The 16,146-nt window shown below is 47.2% G+C and overlaps 1 protein-coding gene across 2 annotated transcripts in view; it reads right to left on the bottom strand.

Annotated features, from left to right (window-relative positions):
• Positions 1-13,151, bottom strand: part of ADCY8 (adenylate cyclase 8) — a 117,543-nt gene extending 104,392 nt beyond the window's left edge. The window contains exon 1 of one of the 2 annotated variants that reach the window (XM_056484033.1): positions 12,209-13,151. In XM_056484033.1, the coding sequence (XP_056340008.1) occupies positions 12,209-13,132 (924 nt within the window). In that variant the 5' untranslated portion in view covers positions 13,133-13,151. The remainder of the gene's footprint in view (positions 1-12,208) is intronic. The other variant, XM_056484034.1, reaches the window with a different exon arrangement.
• Between the last annotated feature and the right edge of the window lie 2,995 nt (positions 13,152-16,146).

Below are 16,146 nucleotides of genomic sequence, written 5' to 3'. Positions count from 1 at the left end.
AAACTTTAGGGACATAGTAAATATTATTTTGACTTGCAAATGTAATTACTGAAAGCAAGTTACAAGAAAAAGGAATAAAGCATGAGATTTCACAGCACTGCATTTGCTGAGTATTTGCATCATATAATAAAAATATATGTAAATCCATGAAGTGGTCTGAACGTTTAGAAATGTAAATATGAAACCTCACTAGATATAAACATTTCCTTTAGTTAAAAAAACTACTTTGTCAAGTAAAAAAAAAAAAATCTACTGCCAAATTACAGAAGCCTTGCATAGCAGAAGAAAACCAGAACTGATCTTAAATACTCTTCCTTCTTGTACATCATCAGAAGTGTTCTTTAATAAATTCACTTGGATGGACAATTTGTAATGTCAGTGTGGAAATTAGCATGCTCTGGTGTCATGGAAAGGATCTGGCCAGCAAAGTTCTATTAACTGCTTGAAGAGGAAAGCAGCAACTACCTTAACAACCTTTGTACAGTCTAAGGAACATTGAACAACTTAAACTTATACCAGTCTTTATGTATATGAGAGATTTTTTTGAGTTTAAAATAATTGACATGTTAAGGTGCATTCTTTTACACTTGTTCTCCAAAGTCACATTGCCTTGGAGAGTTCTGTACTTAAAACTTTTAGATTTTATTGTTTTGATTATTGATGAATGCTTGTGTTAGATAATCTACCATGTAGTGTTAACAAAGAAGAGTGGCTCATCAGAAAATGTACCTTAAGAATAACCAGACACAAGTACATTTTTACAGGGAAGAAAGTAAGAAGTCATTGAAAAAATAATTTCTAAGCATGAAGAACTATTGAGACTACAAGAAAATTAATGGGGGACTACCACCCTGTACCATCAGATAGAAAGTGGGAACACTTCATGTGTACTTCTGGCATTTCTTAGAGCCTCTCAGGTGACTAATGGAACACAGCAGACAAAAGCAATTCCATTAGCACAAATTAAATACATGTAATAAATTCTTCTCTTCCTATTGTTGTTGTCAGCAAACTGCTATTACTCCAAGGTTGCAGAGAACATGTAAATTGTCATAGCATCACTCAGAATGACATTTGGCTACATTTTGGTATGTAAAAAAAGTTTTACAGCAACTTGTAAAACTTCTACAGCCCTTAAGCAAGTTTCATATGACTTAAGTTCTGCTTAAGTCTCAAGAAAGAATTTTCACTGGCTTGTGTCAAGGACCTTCAGATCCTGGAGGAATCTACTGTAAATCTCTCAGATCATTTTGATATATACTGCAACCTTAATGTTTCAATAATAAGATACTATAAAGAGTCATAGAATCAGTTAGGTTGGAAAAGACCTCTAAGACCAGCAAGTCCAACTGCTAACCCAGCACTGCTAAGCCCATCACTAAACCATGTCCCTAAGTATCTCACCTACATGACTTTTAAATCCCTCCAGGGATGGTGACACCACCACTCACATGTACAGCCTGTTCCAGTGCTTGACAATCCTTTCAATGAAGAAATTTTTCTTCTTATTTAATCTAAACCTCTCCTGGGGAAATTTTAGGCCACATCCTCTTGTCCTGTCTCTTGTTACCTGGGAGAAGAGACTGACCCCCACCTGGCTCCAGCCTCCTTTCAGGCAGTTTTAGAGCGTGATAGAGTTCCCCTGGATCCTCTGCTCCAGGCTGAGCACCTCCAGCTCCCTCAGCTGCTCCTCATCAGACTTGTGCTCCAGACACCTACTGTGACACCTACTTTTACATTTTAGTACAGGTGGATGTTAGAGCCACCAATGATCAGGCTGGGATAGGGTAGGATAGGATAGGATAGGATAGGATAGGATAGGATAGGATAGGATAGGATAGGATAGGATAGGATAGGATAGGATAGGATAGGATAGGATAGGATAGGATAGAATAGAATAGAATAGAATAGAATAGAATAGAATAGAATAGAATAGAATAGAATAGAATAGAATAGAATAGAATAGAATAGAATAGAATAGAATAGAATAGAATAGAATAGAATATTTCAGGTTCATGGGATCTACAACAGCCTTCTAGTCCAACTGCCTGACCACTTCAGGATGAGTAAAAAGTTAAAGCACATTATTAAGGATTTTATCCAAATGCCTTTTAGATACTGACAAATTTGGGGCATTGACCACCTCTCTAGGGAGCCTGTTCCAATGTTTGAACACCCTCTGGGTAGAGAAATGCATCCCAATGTCCATTTTCTGACTTCCCTGGTCCACATTTGAACCATTCCCACATGTCCTGTCAATGGATCCCAGGGAGAAGAGCTCAGCACCTCTCTCCCCCCTTCCCTTCCTCAGGAAGGGTTAGAGAGCAGCAAGATCACACCTCAGGCTCCTCTTCTCCAAACTAGACAAAACCAGAGTTCTTATCTTCTCCTTATAAGACATACCTTCCAACTCTGAAGAGAATGATGTGGAACTAGGTCTTTAAAAGAAAGAATATTCATGCATTCCCACTGTATTCAATTGATTCATATTTCAACAAAAATGTGCATAGCTGAAAGAAGCCAATGCAGTATTCCTCTTTTAATGCATCATAGAAGATGTTGGGATGTTTTTACACAAAAATCTCAAAGCAATTGAGCATATTAGTAACTTACTACAGCAGCTGAGGAAGGCAAATTTTCAAATAAATTGAAGTTCTGAAATGCATAAAGATGTGTCTGGGTCATCACAGACCAATGATTAATTTAGTGATGGAATGGGTATAATCCTCATTCCCAATCCCTAACTGAAATCTGTGGTGAATATTACTCCTTCCTCTAAAAGAACATGCATATCTGCACATTAAATTATAGTGAGCACATTGTGGGATGATTTCTATGGCAAGTATAATCCTGTCTAGTATGCTTATGAAACTTATTAATATTTATAAGTATTGGAGGTACTTTCCTATATGACAAGAGGATCATAGGACAAAAGAATGTGTATATCTAGATTTTATGCTGTTATTTGAGTAACTTCCTTGAGATTTAAATAATTTTTTTACCTAAGATCCCTTCTCCAGAATTATATAACCTCTGCTACACCATGTAATATCATTAATTTTTCTGTGCTGATTGATTTTCCTGATTTCTTTATTATTTCTTCTTTGCATTGTGGTGATAATTATGGATTTATGAACCAGCCTTCTACTGAGGTAGACCTAATGCAAGGAACACAGAATAGATAGCTCCAGAATAGATATCCCCATCCCTTAGTAGTTCTAAGGGAAATGAAGCAGGAGAGTTTGAACAAAGGAGAAATAGTAAAGTGCCTGAAGATTGGATCCACACAAAGACTGATCCACACATAATCTGATTTACAAAATTAAGATTCTAGCACTATTGAATGCTTCCATTAGTTCCATCTAAGAAGGATTTCTACATTTTATTTTTAAGGGAAAGGAAAATAAAGATAGAGGAAAATACAAAATTGCAAAGTGATGATTAAATCAATCGAAAAATAAAATTGAGTTAAAAATTATATTTTTGAACTCAGATATCACGTCATTCATACTAGGGGCTCCTGTTATCTAGATTAAAACTTATGAATCATATAAAATTGTAACATCAACATCAGACTGTTTGGAAGAAGTAAAATTATTTGTAGCAATTGTGGAAAAAAATTGGCTGTGTTAGTTTTGATTTTTTTACACTGATATACTTCAGCTGCTTCTTAGACAGCAGCAATGGTTAATTAATGAACTCCACAGCCTTCCCCTCTCCTCTAGGGCTAACTGCCTGAAGCCTTGCAGCAGAAGAAGCTGGTAAATGAAATAGCAGCACTTTTAAAGGAGTTGCTAATAAATACAACTCGTGTGATGAGACATTACCTGTCAGCCAATGGCTGCCTGGCTTTGCACTTCATCCTGTGTACAGTTCCTGATGTCTTTGTTCTAGATTAAGCAGCACCACACTGCATCTCTGTCAGCAGACCTGGCTGTTGGGAGAGATAAGCATGACAGAGTTCATCCAGAGAGATTCCTGGAGGAGCTGGATGTCCACACTTGTGTTCTCTTTCATGAGAACTGTGGATTCAGAGCAAGACTTTCCCTAGGGAGAGTCCTGAGAAGTCATCTTCATGGTTCACCTAAAAATCCTATTCTTTATACTACATTCTGTGGGTTTTAAATCAAGGATCTAAATGAAGTTATTGGAAGCTTGTAAGTCAGATCTTAATAATGTCCCTTAGAAAAATCTTTAGTTTCAAGAAATGCCAGATCCTCAGGATTTTTTGTGTTTGATCACTTTTGATGAGCCAGGTCTCTTCCATCCCTGGAACGACTTTGGCTGATATTAAAATGCTCAAGATTCACTGCAGCACTAACCCAGTGATTTGCATGCATCTCCCTCCTTGGGTCAGACTGAAACTCTACAGTTCTTCCTGCACTCATGATAGGTACAAGCTGCACTGCACCAAGAACAGAGCAAGTACAGAACTTGTCTTTGTAAGAAAGGCAAGAGAAAGAAAAAATGGCTTATAAGCCACAAAGCAAGTTCCTTGAACAACTCATTTGCAGACACACAACTACTACAGTTTAATTCAGAATCCTATGTTGAATGCCACCATACCCTTACAGATCCTCATACAGTATACAAAAAGACTCTGGAAGTATGAAAGGCAGGGAGTTTGTCTAAAACCTCGTTTTCCTTAGGATTTAGAGAATCACTGTGATGTATTCCCCTACATACTTGGGCTTTTCAGCACTCTGAAAAAGAAGTTCAAGATTCATTATGTCAGAGTGGAGATCAGACTGTTCAGTCTGCTGGTTGGTACCTGTGCTTGAGGGAATGATTTAACAACATTACATAAAACACTGAAATGTTGAGCAAGGACACCTCCAATGATGAATTCCACAAGCAGTTGGTTACAGAGTCAGGATTATTATTTTTTAAATTTTTCTTTTTTCACATTGGATCTTAGACTTTTGTCTTCACAGAAGAGCAGTTGTGCTAGGAATGAGGGAAGGTTTGCTTTGGAAACTGGTGAGGTGAGAAGACAGATTTCAATCCCCTCTGGGGAAAAAGACTTGGTCTAGCACATCCCAGGAATATTTCCATTACCACATTTGTTACACAGATAACCTACTCTACTGAGTTTGGAGAGGTGCTGTGTGTGTAGTACAACTGCAAAATGTGTTCCAAATAGAACAGTGTTTGGATGCTGGGTAGGGTAGGCTGCCTAGAGTTATTGAGGCACTTCATGGGATGCATGGAAACAGAAGCACAGTTAAGGGCAAGAAGGCTACACTTAGAGAAATGTGATTATATAATCACAGACTCATAGAATACCAGGTTGGAAAGGACCTCCAGGATCATCTGATCCAGCCTTTCTTGGCAAAAGCACAGTCTAAACAAGATGGTCCAGATGAATCCTAAAAGTGTCCAATGTCAGTCAATCCACCACTTCCTTGGGGAGATTATTCTCATTGCAAATATTTTTCATCTTGTGTCCAATCATAATCTCCCCAAGAGTTACTTTTACACATTACCCATCACCTTTTTCATAAGACTTTTTGAAAAAATGGAGTCTGACCTTTGCTGTCATCTTTTAAATACTAGAGGGTAAAAATGTTTCCCCCAAGCCTCCTCTTCTCAAAGCTGAACCAGCTCAGCTTTCTCTGTGTTTCCCCATGTCAGATGAGCTTCTCTGCTCATCTTTGTGGCCTCTCTTTGGACTCTGTCCAGTCAGTCTACATCTTTCTTTTATAGCTGGGATGAAACCTGAACACAGTATTCCAGGCTAGGCAGTGCTGAATAAAGTGAGATAATGACTTCTTGGTCTCTGCTGGGGATGTCCTGGTCAATGCAGCCCAGCCTCCTGCTGGGGATGTCCTGGTCAATGCAGCCCAGCCTCCTGCTGGCTTTCTCTGCCCCAGCTGCACACTGGTCACTCAGCCTGAATTTGTCCACCAGGACCCTCAGATCCCTTTCCATAACGCTGCTTCCCAACCAGGCAGATTCCAGCCTGTGCTGCAATATTGGATTATGTTTTTTCAGATGCAAAAGCTTACACTTGTCCTTGTTGAACTTCACAGGATTCTATGGAATTAATAAAACTCCTTCTATGGAGGGTTTTCTAGCCCACTCTTCCAGACAATCCAGATCTTCCTTCAGGGTGGCTTCTCCTTTCCTTACTCAGTTTGGGACCATGGACAAACTTTGTAAGGGTGCACTTGATCCCATCTTCCAGATCTCTTATAAAGACAGTAAGCAGCATTGAGCCCAATATAAATCCCTTGGGTACTCCAGTTGTGACAGGTTGTCACTGAAAAGGAGCCATTTGCCACCACCCAGTGGGTGCTGCCTTTCAGCCCATTCCCACTCATGGCACTTGCCCAGACCATTATATGTTGTGTTAACACAATGTCGACAAAGTGACTACAGGAATGGAGTGCCAGGCAGGAGCTGAATAAGGATTTTGAGGTTTGGAGTTTCCATCAATCCAAGCATTAATTTAAAAGTATAATTTATTTTCTGTTTACTAAATTTCACCTTTTATATGAAACACTCTTATCTAATGCACAGCCAGATATTCTGGAAATAAGGGAAAGGTAAGGAGAAGTTGCTCTACCCTCCACCTTTCCTGTCTTCTGGAAAAAGATTAATCGCTTGAACAGCTCTAGTTTTTCCTTTTTGTCTTTCCTGTTCCCATGACATCATTGAAGTGCTGAGAAGTGCAGTAAGAAGCTGAACTGGAGATGTTTATCCCCTTCAGATTTCTCTACAGGCTAATAAGGATCATTCAAACATTATCTGCTGTTAACTGTGAGCTGTAAGTGCAGTGCTCTGGTATGTGATTATTTTGCATTAGTTGTTGCTGTTTTGGACCACATGCCTCTTTCTAGGCCATGAAAAACAATAAGCAGGCAATAAAGAAACCCTTGAAAGTAACCAGAAGTTCTAACAGCAGAAAAAAAAATGTCACATCAAATCCAGTGAGGTAAGTTTTAGTGAGACCAAACACACTGACCATTGTAAGCTGAAATTCACTGATGAAAGCAGGTTTCATTCATATTTTTGCCTGATTTCCTTCATATTGGAAGCAATTAATCAGCAAATTGTAAATATACTTAGTGCATTTGCCCTACTTAGCACAACAATGATGCAGCTGCTTCAGAGAAAAGTGTATCCAATGCTAATCTAATTAAGCTGTGACCCACTGATACTGGTCAGGTGATATTGCAGGATATAAAAGGAAAGCAGTTGGTAATCCAGTCTAAAATCACACAGTCACGTTATAAGTCCCCCACAAAAGACTGTGGCAGAAAAACGCACAGCAAATAATGTAGCAAGCATGAAGAGAAAGGTTGAGTGTTTGATTCTGCTTCTCAAATGGTAGCTAACTCTGAAATGTCCTTGTATTTTACAGATAGATTTTCCACAAACATTTAGCAGAAATTTTGAAGAAATGAGTGTGTTTTGCATATAATCATATACTGATTTTTATGATCAGATTTTGGAAAATATGTAGCTGAAATACACTGCAAAAGCTGTCAGTTTCCATTGTACAATTACACAGATTTATCTCTGTAGGGCTCCTTTTGACTTCATAAATTCTGTCTTTCCCTCTATTAATAACCCTGAGAGAGGATCTGGGGAAAAAAATAAGCTGGGAAAAAATTCACAGAACTGCCCAGGCTTGGAAAGATAAAGAGAAAAGAATGAGCTTGCCCAGTCTTAGTATTACCCACTTCAAGGTTATTTCTAAATGCATTTTTAAAGTTTTATTTAATATGCATAATTTAGGACTTGGTTCTTTAAGGTATCTCTTACGTACGTGATTTAGTGATGAGAGTAGTCTTACTGACTCTGGTGGAATTTGCTCATGTGAATGAGGAGTGGAAAGGCAGAGGATTAAAATCCAGTGTATGTGTGTAGTTTACATAATTTCAAGCCTGTCAAAATTCATGTCTGTATTATCATCTGCCTATGTTACATAACACGAAGGAGCTCGGAGTTGTTTGCTCTTCCCCATATGCCTGTGGTCTTTGAAATTTTGGATTGCATACTTTGTTACCCAGGAAAAAGTAAAAATGTATGCAATACAAATAAAACTTTCATTTTGGGGAGTGTCAGAGACAAACACTTCTCCCATCATGGTATCTAGACAGGCACACAAATCCATGCCCTGCACTTGTTTACCAGCGAGATCTTTCATTTCTCATTTCCTTCCTGACCCAATCTTTAATCAGTATCAGTGCAGCCTTTACCTAAGTCATGGTATCAGTCCCTTTTTCAAAGTTCCCTTCAAACTGAGCAGCAGCACATTCCTCAGCACATTTCAGACTGGAGTCAGTTGAGTTTAAGAGTGATTATATCCCCCAAGAAACACTCAGCATTCAGCAGGATTTAGGTTGGTAAGGCTATGTTTGGGTATTTGTTCTTGTTAATTTGAGAAAATCTAGGTTCAAGCCTTTCTCCTTCACCTTTGTCTAGGGTGTTGGGGAAGAAAAATCAGGTGACATCTTAAGTGCTACTGCAAGAAAAAAGGGTAAACAGAGAGAATTATTTGTATTCATGATAGTGCATGAAAACTACAAGAAAGAGTGAACCAGGCAACAGTACTGCATGATAGTATGCAGCATTACTAATGGTTTGACCTGCTTGTGAACAAACTTATCAGTAAGAGGTTAGGGGGAAATGCTTAGAGGCACTTGCTTTTCCTTTTGTGTAAACTGTTGCAACTTTATCAGTTTAGATAGATGTATGGCTGACTTATACCTGTGTGACTGAGAAGAGGATCACAAGAATTTTGCCCATGGAAACTACTGGCTATAGTAATAAATTGACTTCAGACATTTTTTTTTTTCTGTTTAGAACTGAATTCTGTATTTTTCCTGTATGAAATTCTGATTTTAAAAAAATCAGTAGAAAATCCATAATTTGTACCATGATCAGAGTTCTGCCGTCTGCTTTTTCTTTCATTGCATACTTTAATTCATAGGTTTTGTCCAGTGTAAGCATCTGTCTGCATCCTGAGGCAAATCACAGATAATGCTACATAATCAAATAGTTAATTTAGTCTAGTACGGCTTCTTTGAAGAGAACATGGTGTATTTTACCTGGAAAATAAGCCTTGTGATAAAAGAGAATGTTTTGCCTGCAGGAGAAAGAAATATTTGTTGGCCCAAAGATTTCCTACATAACCTTGATGACACAGTCATTTAAATTTCCTGTCTTCACCTGTGAAGCAATACTTCTACATCCTTCATCAGCCGCAAAAGCTGCGATCCACTAACGCTTGAAAGGGCTGAGCAATCCTCTGCCAGAGGTAAGAAAATGGTGCAACACCAGAAAGTGCCAAAGCAGGACTGTGCCCCACCCGGGCACCAGGTCCGGCTCCCCGGGGCCGAGCCCTGGCCCGCCCTGCCAGGGGAGCGGTGCCCCGGGAGGGCGGGGGCGTGGGGCCGAGCCGCGGCGGGGAGCGGGGTCACGGGTGGGCTCGGTCCCTGCGGGGTCACGGGCGGGCTCGGTCCCTGCAGGGCCCCTAGGAGGCTCGGTCCCTGCGGGGTCACGGGTGGGCTCGGTCCCTGCAGGGTCCCTAGGAGGCTCGGTGCCTGCGGGGTCACGGGTGGGCTCGGTCCCTGCAGGGCCCCTAGGAGGCTCGGTGCCTGCGGGGTCACGGGTGGGCTCGGTCCCTGCAGGGCCCCTAGGAGGCTCGGTCCCTGCGGGGTCACGGGTGGGCTCGGTCCCTGCAGGGTCCCTAGCAGGCTCGGTCCCTGCGGGGTCCCAGCGGGCTCGGTCCCGGAGGGTTGCGGCGGGGCTCGGTCCCTGCCGGGACGGGGACGGGGACGGGCTCCCTGCGGGCTGAGTCCCTGGGGAGCCGGGGACAGACTCGTTCCATGCGGGGTCTCTGCGGGCTGGGTCTCTGCGGGGTGGCGGACGGGCTGGGTCCCTGCGGGGTCCCTGCGGGGCCGGGGCCGGGCTCGGTCCCTGCGGGCTGGGTCGCTGCGGGGTCTCTGCGGGGCCGGGGCCGGGCTCGGTTCCTGAGGGGTCTCTGGCAGGCTCAGTCCCTGCGGGGTCCCTCCGGGGCCGGGGCCGGGCTCGGTCCCTGCTGGGGTCCCTGCAGGGTCTCTAGCAGGCTCAGTCCCCGCAGGGTCCCTCCGGGGCCGGGGCCGGGCTCGGTCCCTGCGGGCTCGGTCCCTGCGGGGTCCCTGCGGGGCCGGGGCCGGGCTCGGTCCCTGCGGGCTCGGTCCCTGCGGGGTCCCTGCGGGGCCGGGGCCGGGCTCGGTCCCGGCGGGCTCGGTCCCGGCGGGGTCCCTGCGGGCTCGGTCCCGGCTCGGTCCCGGCGGGGCCGCTGGAGGGAGCCCCCGGGCCGCGCCGAGCCGGTTCAGCACCGCGCGGGCGGACAGCGCCCCGGCCGCGCGCCCCGCGCTGCCCCGAGCGCGGCTCCGACCCCTCCGGGCTCCCCGGGCACCGCGGGCAGCCAGCCCCGCACGGGGAGCGGTCCGGCCTCTCCCGCAAAGGGCCGGACCTGCGAGCTGTGTTAAGTGGTGCCTGGGCGGGCGGGAGGCGGTGTAAATCAGCACCGACATGTGACGAGCTGCGCGGAGCCTGTTAAGGAGCTTTATATTTGTAGTTCATGAAGGCAATCATCTAGCTGGTAATCTCTCATTGTGCACCGCTCCAAGGCAGTTCTTTCACACAACTGGCTGCAAAGCGAAGATATTAGTATCTCTCCTGGGAAATGTCTGTGGGAAATGTGTGTGTTGTGTGTGTGTAGCAGCTAAACAGCTGTGATACTGGTGCGTAATGAGATAGCAGAGCATTACTCATAGCTCCGGGAGAGGACATGGAAGTAAATTAAGAAATCAGCATAACTCACACAGCTTTTGACCTGTCACTAACAGCACCAGCAGTGCATGGGAGTAGGACATGGCTGCAGTTCATTCATCAGCACATCACCAAGGGCTGGGCAACAACTCTGCCACAGCCCAATTGTCTCACATCCACAGGGCTCAGCCAGGGACAACACACTGTGGCAGCTGTTCCCAAAAGAAGGTGAGTGCAATCACTGGGACATGAGGTCAGGCAGCCCACAGCTAACAAGTGCATGTAGTAAGGGGTGGGCAGGGGTTTCAGGAGGACCAGGGTCTAAGAAAGGCAGATGTGTCCCAAGAATCATGGACATCAAAATTTCGGGTGTAAGACCAGTCACTTCCCAGGTGCACATCCCAACAGTCGTGTAAATAACATGGCACCAGCTGGTATTATCTGACAATATCTCCACACTTTTCTCCCTGATTCCGTGGAGCAAGCCAAATGGAGACGATAATCTGCTATGAAATATTGACAGCACTGAGCTGTGACAATCTGGAAAGGGAGGGAAAAGGGAGCAGCAAGAATCTCCAGGATTAAGTTGTCCTAATACCCATTGTACTTGCCTTGCAGGGATATGGGGAGTTTAGTGCATTCTCACTTTTCTGTGGAAGAACTCCTCTGAGTGTGAATTCAGGTGAGACCTGGTTTGAACCCCTCAGACCCCTCCTGACCAGTGCCTCTCAGCAGTCTGCACCACAGAACACTCCACCATGTAACCAGCATTCTGTCTTAGACATCACTTGTAAGGATTCAGCACACCACCAGCAGAAAAGGCTTCCTAGTATCCTTTAAGAGCCTAGGACCTCACACCAAATCTCCCGGGGGAGCTTTGCTCTGGCTTCACTGAGGTTTGACTGGTTTCTCCCTGCAAAAGAGAAGCATGCTTCGCTTCTGTTTTCCCATAGCTCAGATCAAGCTGCCCTTCACATATAAAAGTACCAGTTGACCCAGCAGACTCAGAGTTAAACTGCATGAGCAGTAAAATGGTAGCACTGGGAGAGTTTGGCCAAAACAAAGTAATCTCAAACCACAAACCACTGCTGGAAGTCAGGGAGGAGAATAATAAATGACCCATCCTCTCCACTTGCCCCAGGACCTTCTCTCCCCAGTGCTATTTCAAGGGACAGCAATGTAGTGACTATATAAGCAGAGGGGACAGGGTGGTTAGAAAGTGTCCCAACTCCCAGCTTGAGGTCAAACACTGGGATGGGCAATGGGAGACTGAAGGAGACAGGAAGGTTGACTTTTGCCTATGATCTCCCTTCCAGTTAATGAACTCCTGAGCACCTGATTAAAAGGGAAGGGATCTTTTGGGACATCCCCCCACACCTCCTCTCACTCAGGGTGATGGAGCAAGAGGACTGTTCCCACCCTATCCTCACCACAGTACCTGGTTGAGGGAAGTCACGGCAAACCTGGGGATAACCAGATGCATGACGAGCTGCAGGACAGAGGTGACCAGTCCAGCCAGGATGGCCCAGGTGAGTGGCAGAGGGAGCATGCTGTAGGTCGCAAAAAGCGTGAAAAGCACATAGCCAATGCCGTCCCCAAGGAGGCCACAGCCCAGTCCTGCCGCCAGAATTTGCGTGGCCATGGCCACCCAAGTGACAACACCGCTGTACTGCAGGTACGTGTACGAGGTCGTGTCCTTCCTGACCACCACTAAGGCACAGATCACCACCTCAATGCCCGTGAAGAAGCCCAAGAGGATGCCCTTAATGGGGTCCATGGGAGCAGAGGCCAGGGTTAAGTGGAGGAACAGTAGGGTCAGCTTGGTCAGCACGTCCAGGATGTTCATGACCACCTCAGATTTGCGCCGCTGACCCAAGAAGTAGCGCTGGTAAAGGCGCTCTAAGTCCCGAGACTTAAAGGAGTTGCGGAGAGTGGGGAAGATGACCCCACGGTATGTATAGCCCCAGTTGAGGAAGAAGTCGGAGTTGCTGGGGGCACAGTCCAGGGGCAGAAAGCCCAAGTCTCCGCTGCTGCTTGTGCCCTCCGGGAAGACTTTGGTGCCTCCGTTGTTGTGGCGCTCGCTGCCCAGACTCCGTCCGGCCGACTGCCGCCGGAGGTGGTGGTGCGGCGGGTGCGGGTGGTGGTTGGGGCAGCAGGTCTCGTCCGAGCTGAAGCCCTTGCCCCCGCCGCTGCTGCTGCCGCCGCTGCTGCTGCTGTGCTCCTGGATGAAGCGCTGCTCGGTGATGTGGCGCACGGCCGTCTGCCACAGCAGGCGCTGGGGTCTGCCGCTGCCGGGGGGAGTCCTGTTGATGGTGTAAAGTTCATCGCTGTCGCTCAGGCACCGCACCTCCGAGAGCTCCATGGCGGTGACTGGCGGGGGGCAGAGCACCGGCGGGCGGGGGGGGGGACAGGGGCGGGGGGGCACACACCGTCTTTGGGGAGGGGAGCAGGGGAGGGATGGAACCGCGGGAGAGGAGGGAGGGGATGTCGAAGGGCGGGTGGCGGCGGCGGGGTGGCGGTGCGGGGATCACATTTATCGGCAGGTCCCCGGTGTCTGGCGGCGCGGCTGGCGGCGGGGCTGGCTGGCAGCCGGGGTCCGGGGGGCGGCTGCGCCGGTTCAGCGCAGGCGGCCCGAGCCCCGAGCCCGCTCCCGCGGCGCCCCGCGGAGCCGCATCCCGCGGAGCCCCGGCGGGCTCGGTGCGCGCCCTCCTCGGGGCGGTGCGCGGGGCTGAGACCGAGCCGCGGGTCCGGAGAGCAGGAGGGAGGAGCGGAGCATCTAGGGGCGCAGCCCCGCTGCCCGGTGGGCGATCCGCGGCCCCATCCGGAGGCCGGAGGCACGGAGGGGTGGGGGCAGCCGCCTTGCAGAGCCGGTCACAGCGGGCAGCTCCTCTCTCCGGGGATCCCGGGGCTCCGCTCCGAGGTCTGGTGCCCAGGAGTTGCTGTAATTCCCGCGGCTGCGGTCAGCGGCAGCGCTGCGAGCTCGGGCAGGAGGGGAGAGGCGGCCAGGTCTCGGGCATCCTCGGTCACGGCGCCAGAGCCGCCGGCCGGGGGCTGCCCGCCCGCTTTCCCCCGGCGGCGGGACATGCCCCTGGCTCACGGGGCAACGCTGCCCGGAGGGGGCTCGGGGCTCCCATCCATCGCAGACACTCGGCTTGCTTGGCAACAGGGGAAAAAAAAAAAAAGGAGGGAAAAAAAGGAAGAAAGGAGGAGGAAAAAAAAAAATCACATCAAAATCCAGATCTAAAAAAAAATCGAAAGACCGGAAAATGAAAATCCCGCCCTAAACTCAGAGCTCTGGGAAGCCAGATGGGAGTATCCCAACTTCTCCGCGGGCCGGGACAGGGAGTGCTCCGGCTCAGGGACTTCCCCGGCAGCAGGGAGGAGGAGGAGGAGGAAGAGGAAGAGGAGGAGGAGGAGCAGGAGGAAGGGGCGAGGGCGAAGCGCGGTGCCCGCGGGGCTGCGGGAGCTGCGGCGGAGCCGCTGCCGCGGAGCGGAGCGGAGTGCGGGCGGGCGGCCCGGAGGAGGCAGAGCCCGGTCTGATGCCCGGTCAGCTGATGCCCGCCACGTCGGCGGGGCTGCCAGCACCCCCCCGGCCCGGTTAAAGCAGCCGCAGCCGGGCTCTGGGAGGGGGACAGGGGCGGGCCGTGCCGCAGAGCAGGTCCCCTGCTCCAGGAGGCTCCTTCAAGCGTCCCTCAGGTTTCTGTGAGCTGCTCTTCTCTAGGTGCCCCGGACTGTCCCGCCCTGCCCGACAGGTGCGTCCCTCCACAGCGCTCAGTGAGAGTGATGCTGCAGCCGGGCATCCCTCTGCCTCGCCACAAGGAAGATCCTCAGGCCTTGCTTGGAGAAAGCACACTTGCCCAGGGTAGTGGAGAGACCCTCCACCTGTGCCTGAGCAATTTCATTTCCTCTCAGAAAGGTGATGTCACTGCCAGGGCTGTGGCTGGCTGTAACCCCGTGTTAAGTGGATGTTTGATGGTGCTATCCTGACAGCATTTACATTAAAGACGCTGTAGAAATAACAGAAACTGTCCCATGCACAGAGCCTGGGTACAAATCCACTCCTCACTCCCCGTGCTGGCAGATGAAATTGCTCCTGCTCCTCTGCTCCTCTCCTCTATGCCAGCAAACCTGGATATGATGTGCATGGTGGCACAGCCTGGAGAGGAAGAGGTATCAATCTTTAACTCTCCCATTCCTCCTCTGCCCAAAGTAAACCTTGTTTAAGTATCTGAACCGTGTAGTGGGGGAAAGGCTGAAACCTCCAGTTTTGGAGCTGAAGCCATGCTGCTGGAAGCAGCTGAAGGAGACACAGTCTGCACATTAGACTATGGCAAAGTAAGGGAGAGGTGTTTCCTTTGTGTTTCAAAAGACAAGAGTGATGCCTGCTGAGCTCTGTGAGATAAAGGCAGCTGCCTTCTAACAGCAGCAGTGTGGACAGAGGCCCTGCCTGGAAGGGAGCTGTGCTACCCCACTTGGAGCTCTGGCTTGTTGAGATTTGGAGTGCTTAAGAATGGCATGTGATGCTTGACTTCCAGTGGGTTTGAGCCTCCATGAACACCCCTCCAGCTTAATTCACCCTTTATTCTTATTATAGTTATTATTATTATTATTATTATTATTATTATTATTATTATTATTATTATTATCAGGAAGACATGGAGATTTAGGAAGGATTTCACTGATTGTTTCTGTATTTACACTACAATAGATTTGGGAACTCCAGCCAAGTCTGTGTCCCATGTGTGAGGCAGGTTTTGTGCAGATATAAGCAGAGGAAATTCTTGTTTTCCAGAGCCCAGATAAGGAAAGAGTGGCATTTTTGTGAACAGAGATGGATCTTTCCTGCATGACCATGCTAACGTAGAAAGGGTTAACAGTAGTTTCACAATACTAATAGAGACACACATCCTTGCTTCTAGATAAATCCCATGGAAATTATAGCATTACTTTAAGATGAAAATTATACTACAAAAGGAGAAATAGTATTAAAAAATTTATATATTTCTTTAATGAAATAAATGATAATTGTTAGTGCTATTACCACAGACCACACAAAGAAAGCATCTTTCTCATTCAGATTGCTCAATACAAATCATGATAAATAAAAGGAAAAGGAAACAAATATATAATGTAGTTTAAGGAGACACCCATTCAAAAGAGATAAGATGAAACTAAGATAGGGACATCCCAGTTCTCTAATGTTACTATATGCACTTAATCACAGTACTAGCAGTTTCCTTCACCTCATGGCAGAGTGAACTCTCATCATTTTTCCTGTGATAGAGGCTCTGTACCTCCCCAGGCAGTCTATTTTTATGCTTCTCCATCCTTATCATTTTCATATCTAACCTGAACATTCCTTGCAGCATTCACTAA

This window comes from Oenanthe melanoleuca, chromosome 2 (assembly GCF_029582105.1).
Source record: "Oenanthe melanoleuca isolate GR-GAL-2019-014 chromosome 2, OMel1.0, whole genome shotgun sequence".
NCBI classification, from domain to species: Eukaryota; Metazoa; Chordata; class Aves; order Passeriformes; family Muscicapidae; genus Oenanthe; species Oenanthe melanoleuca.
The sequence above is the reverse complement of the archived record's forward strand: the minus strand, read 5'-3'. Positions and strand labels throughout refer to the sequence as shown.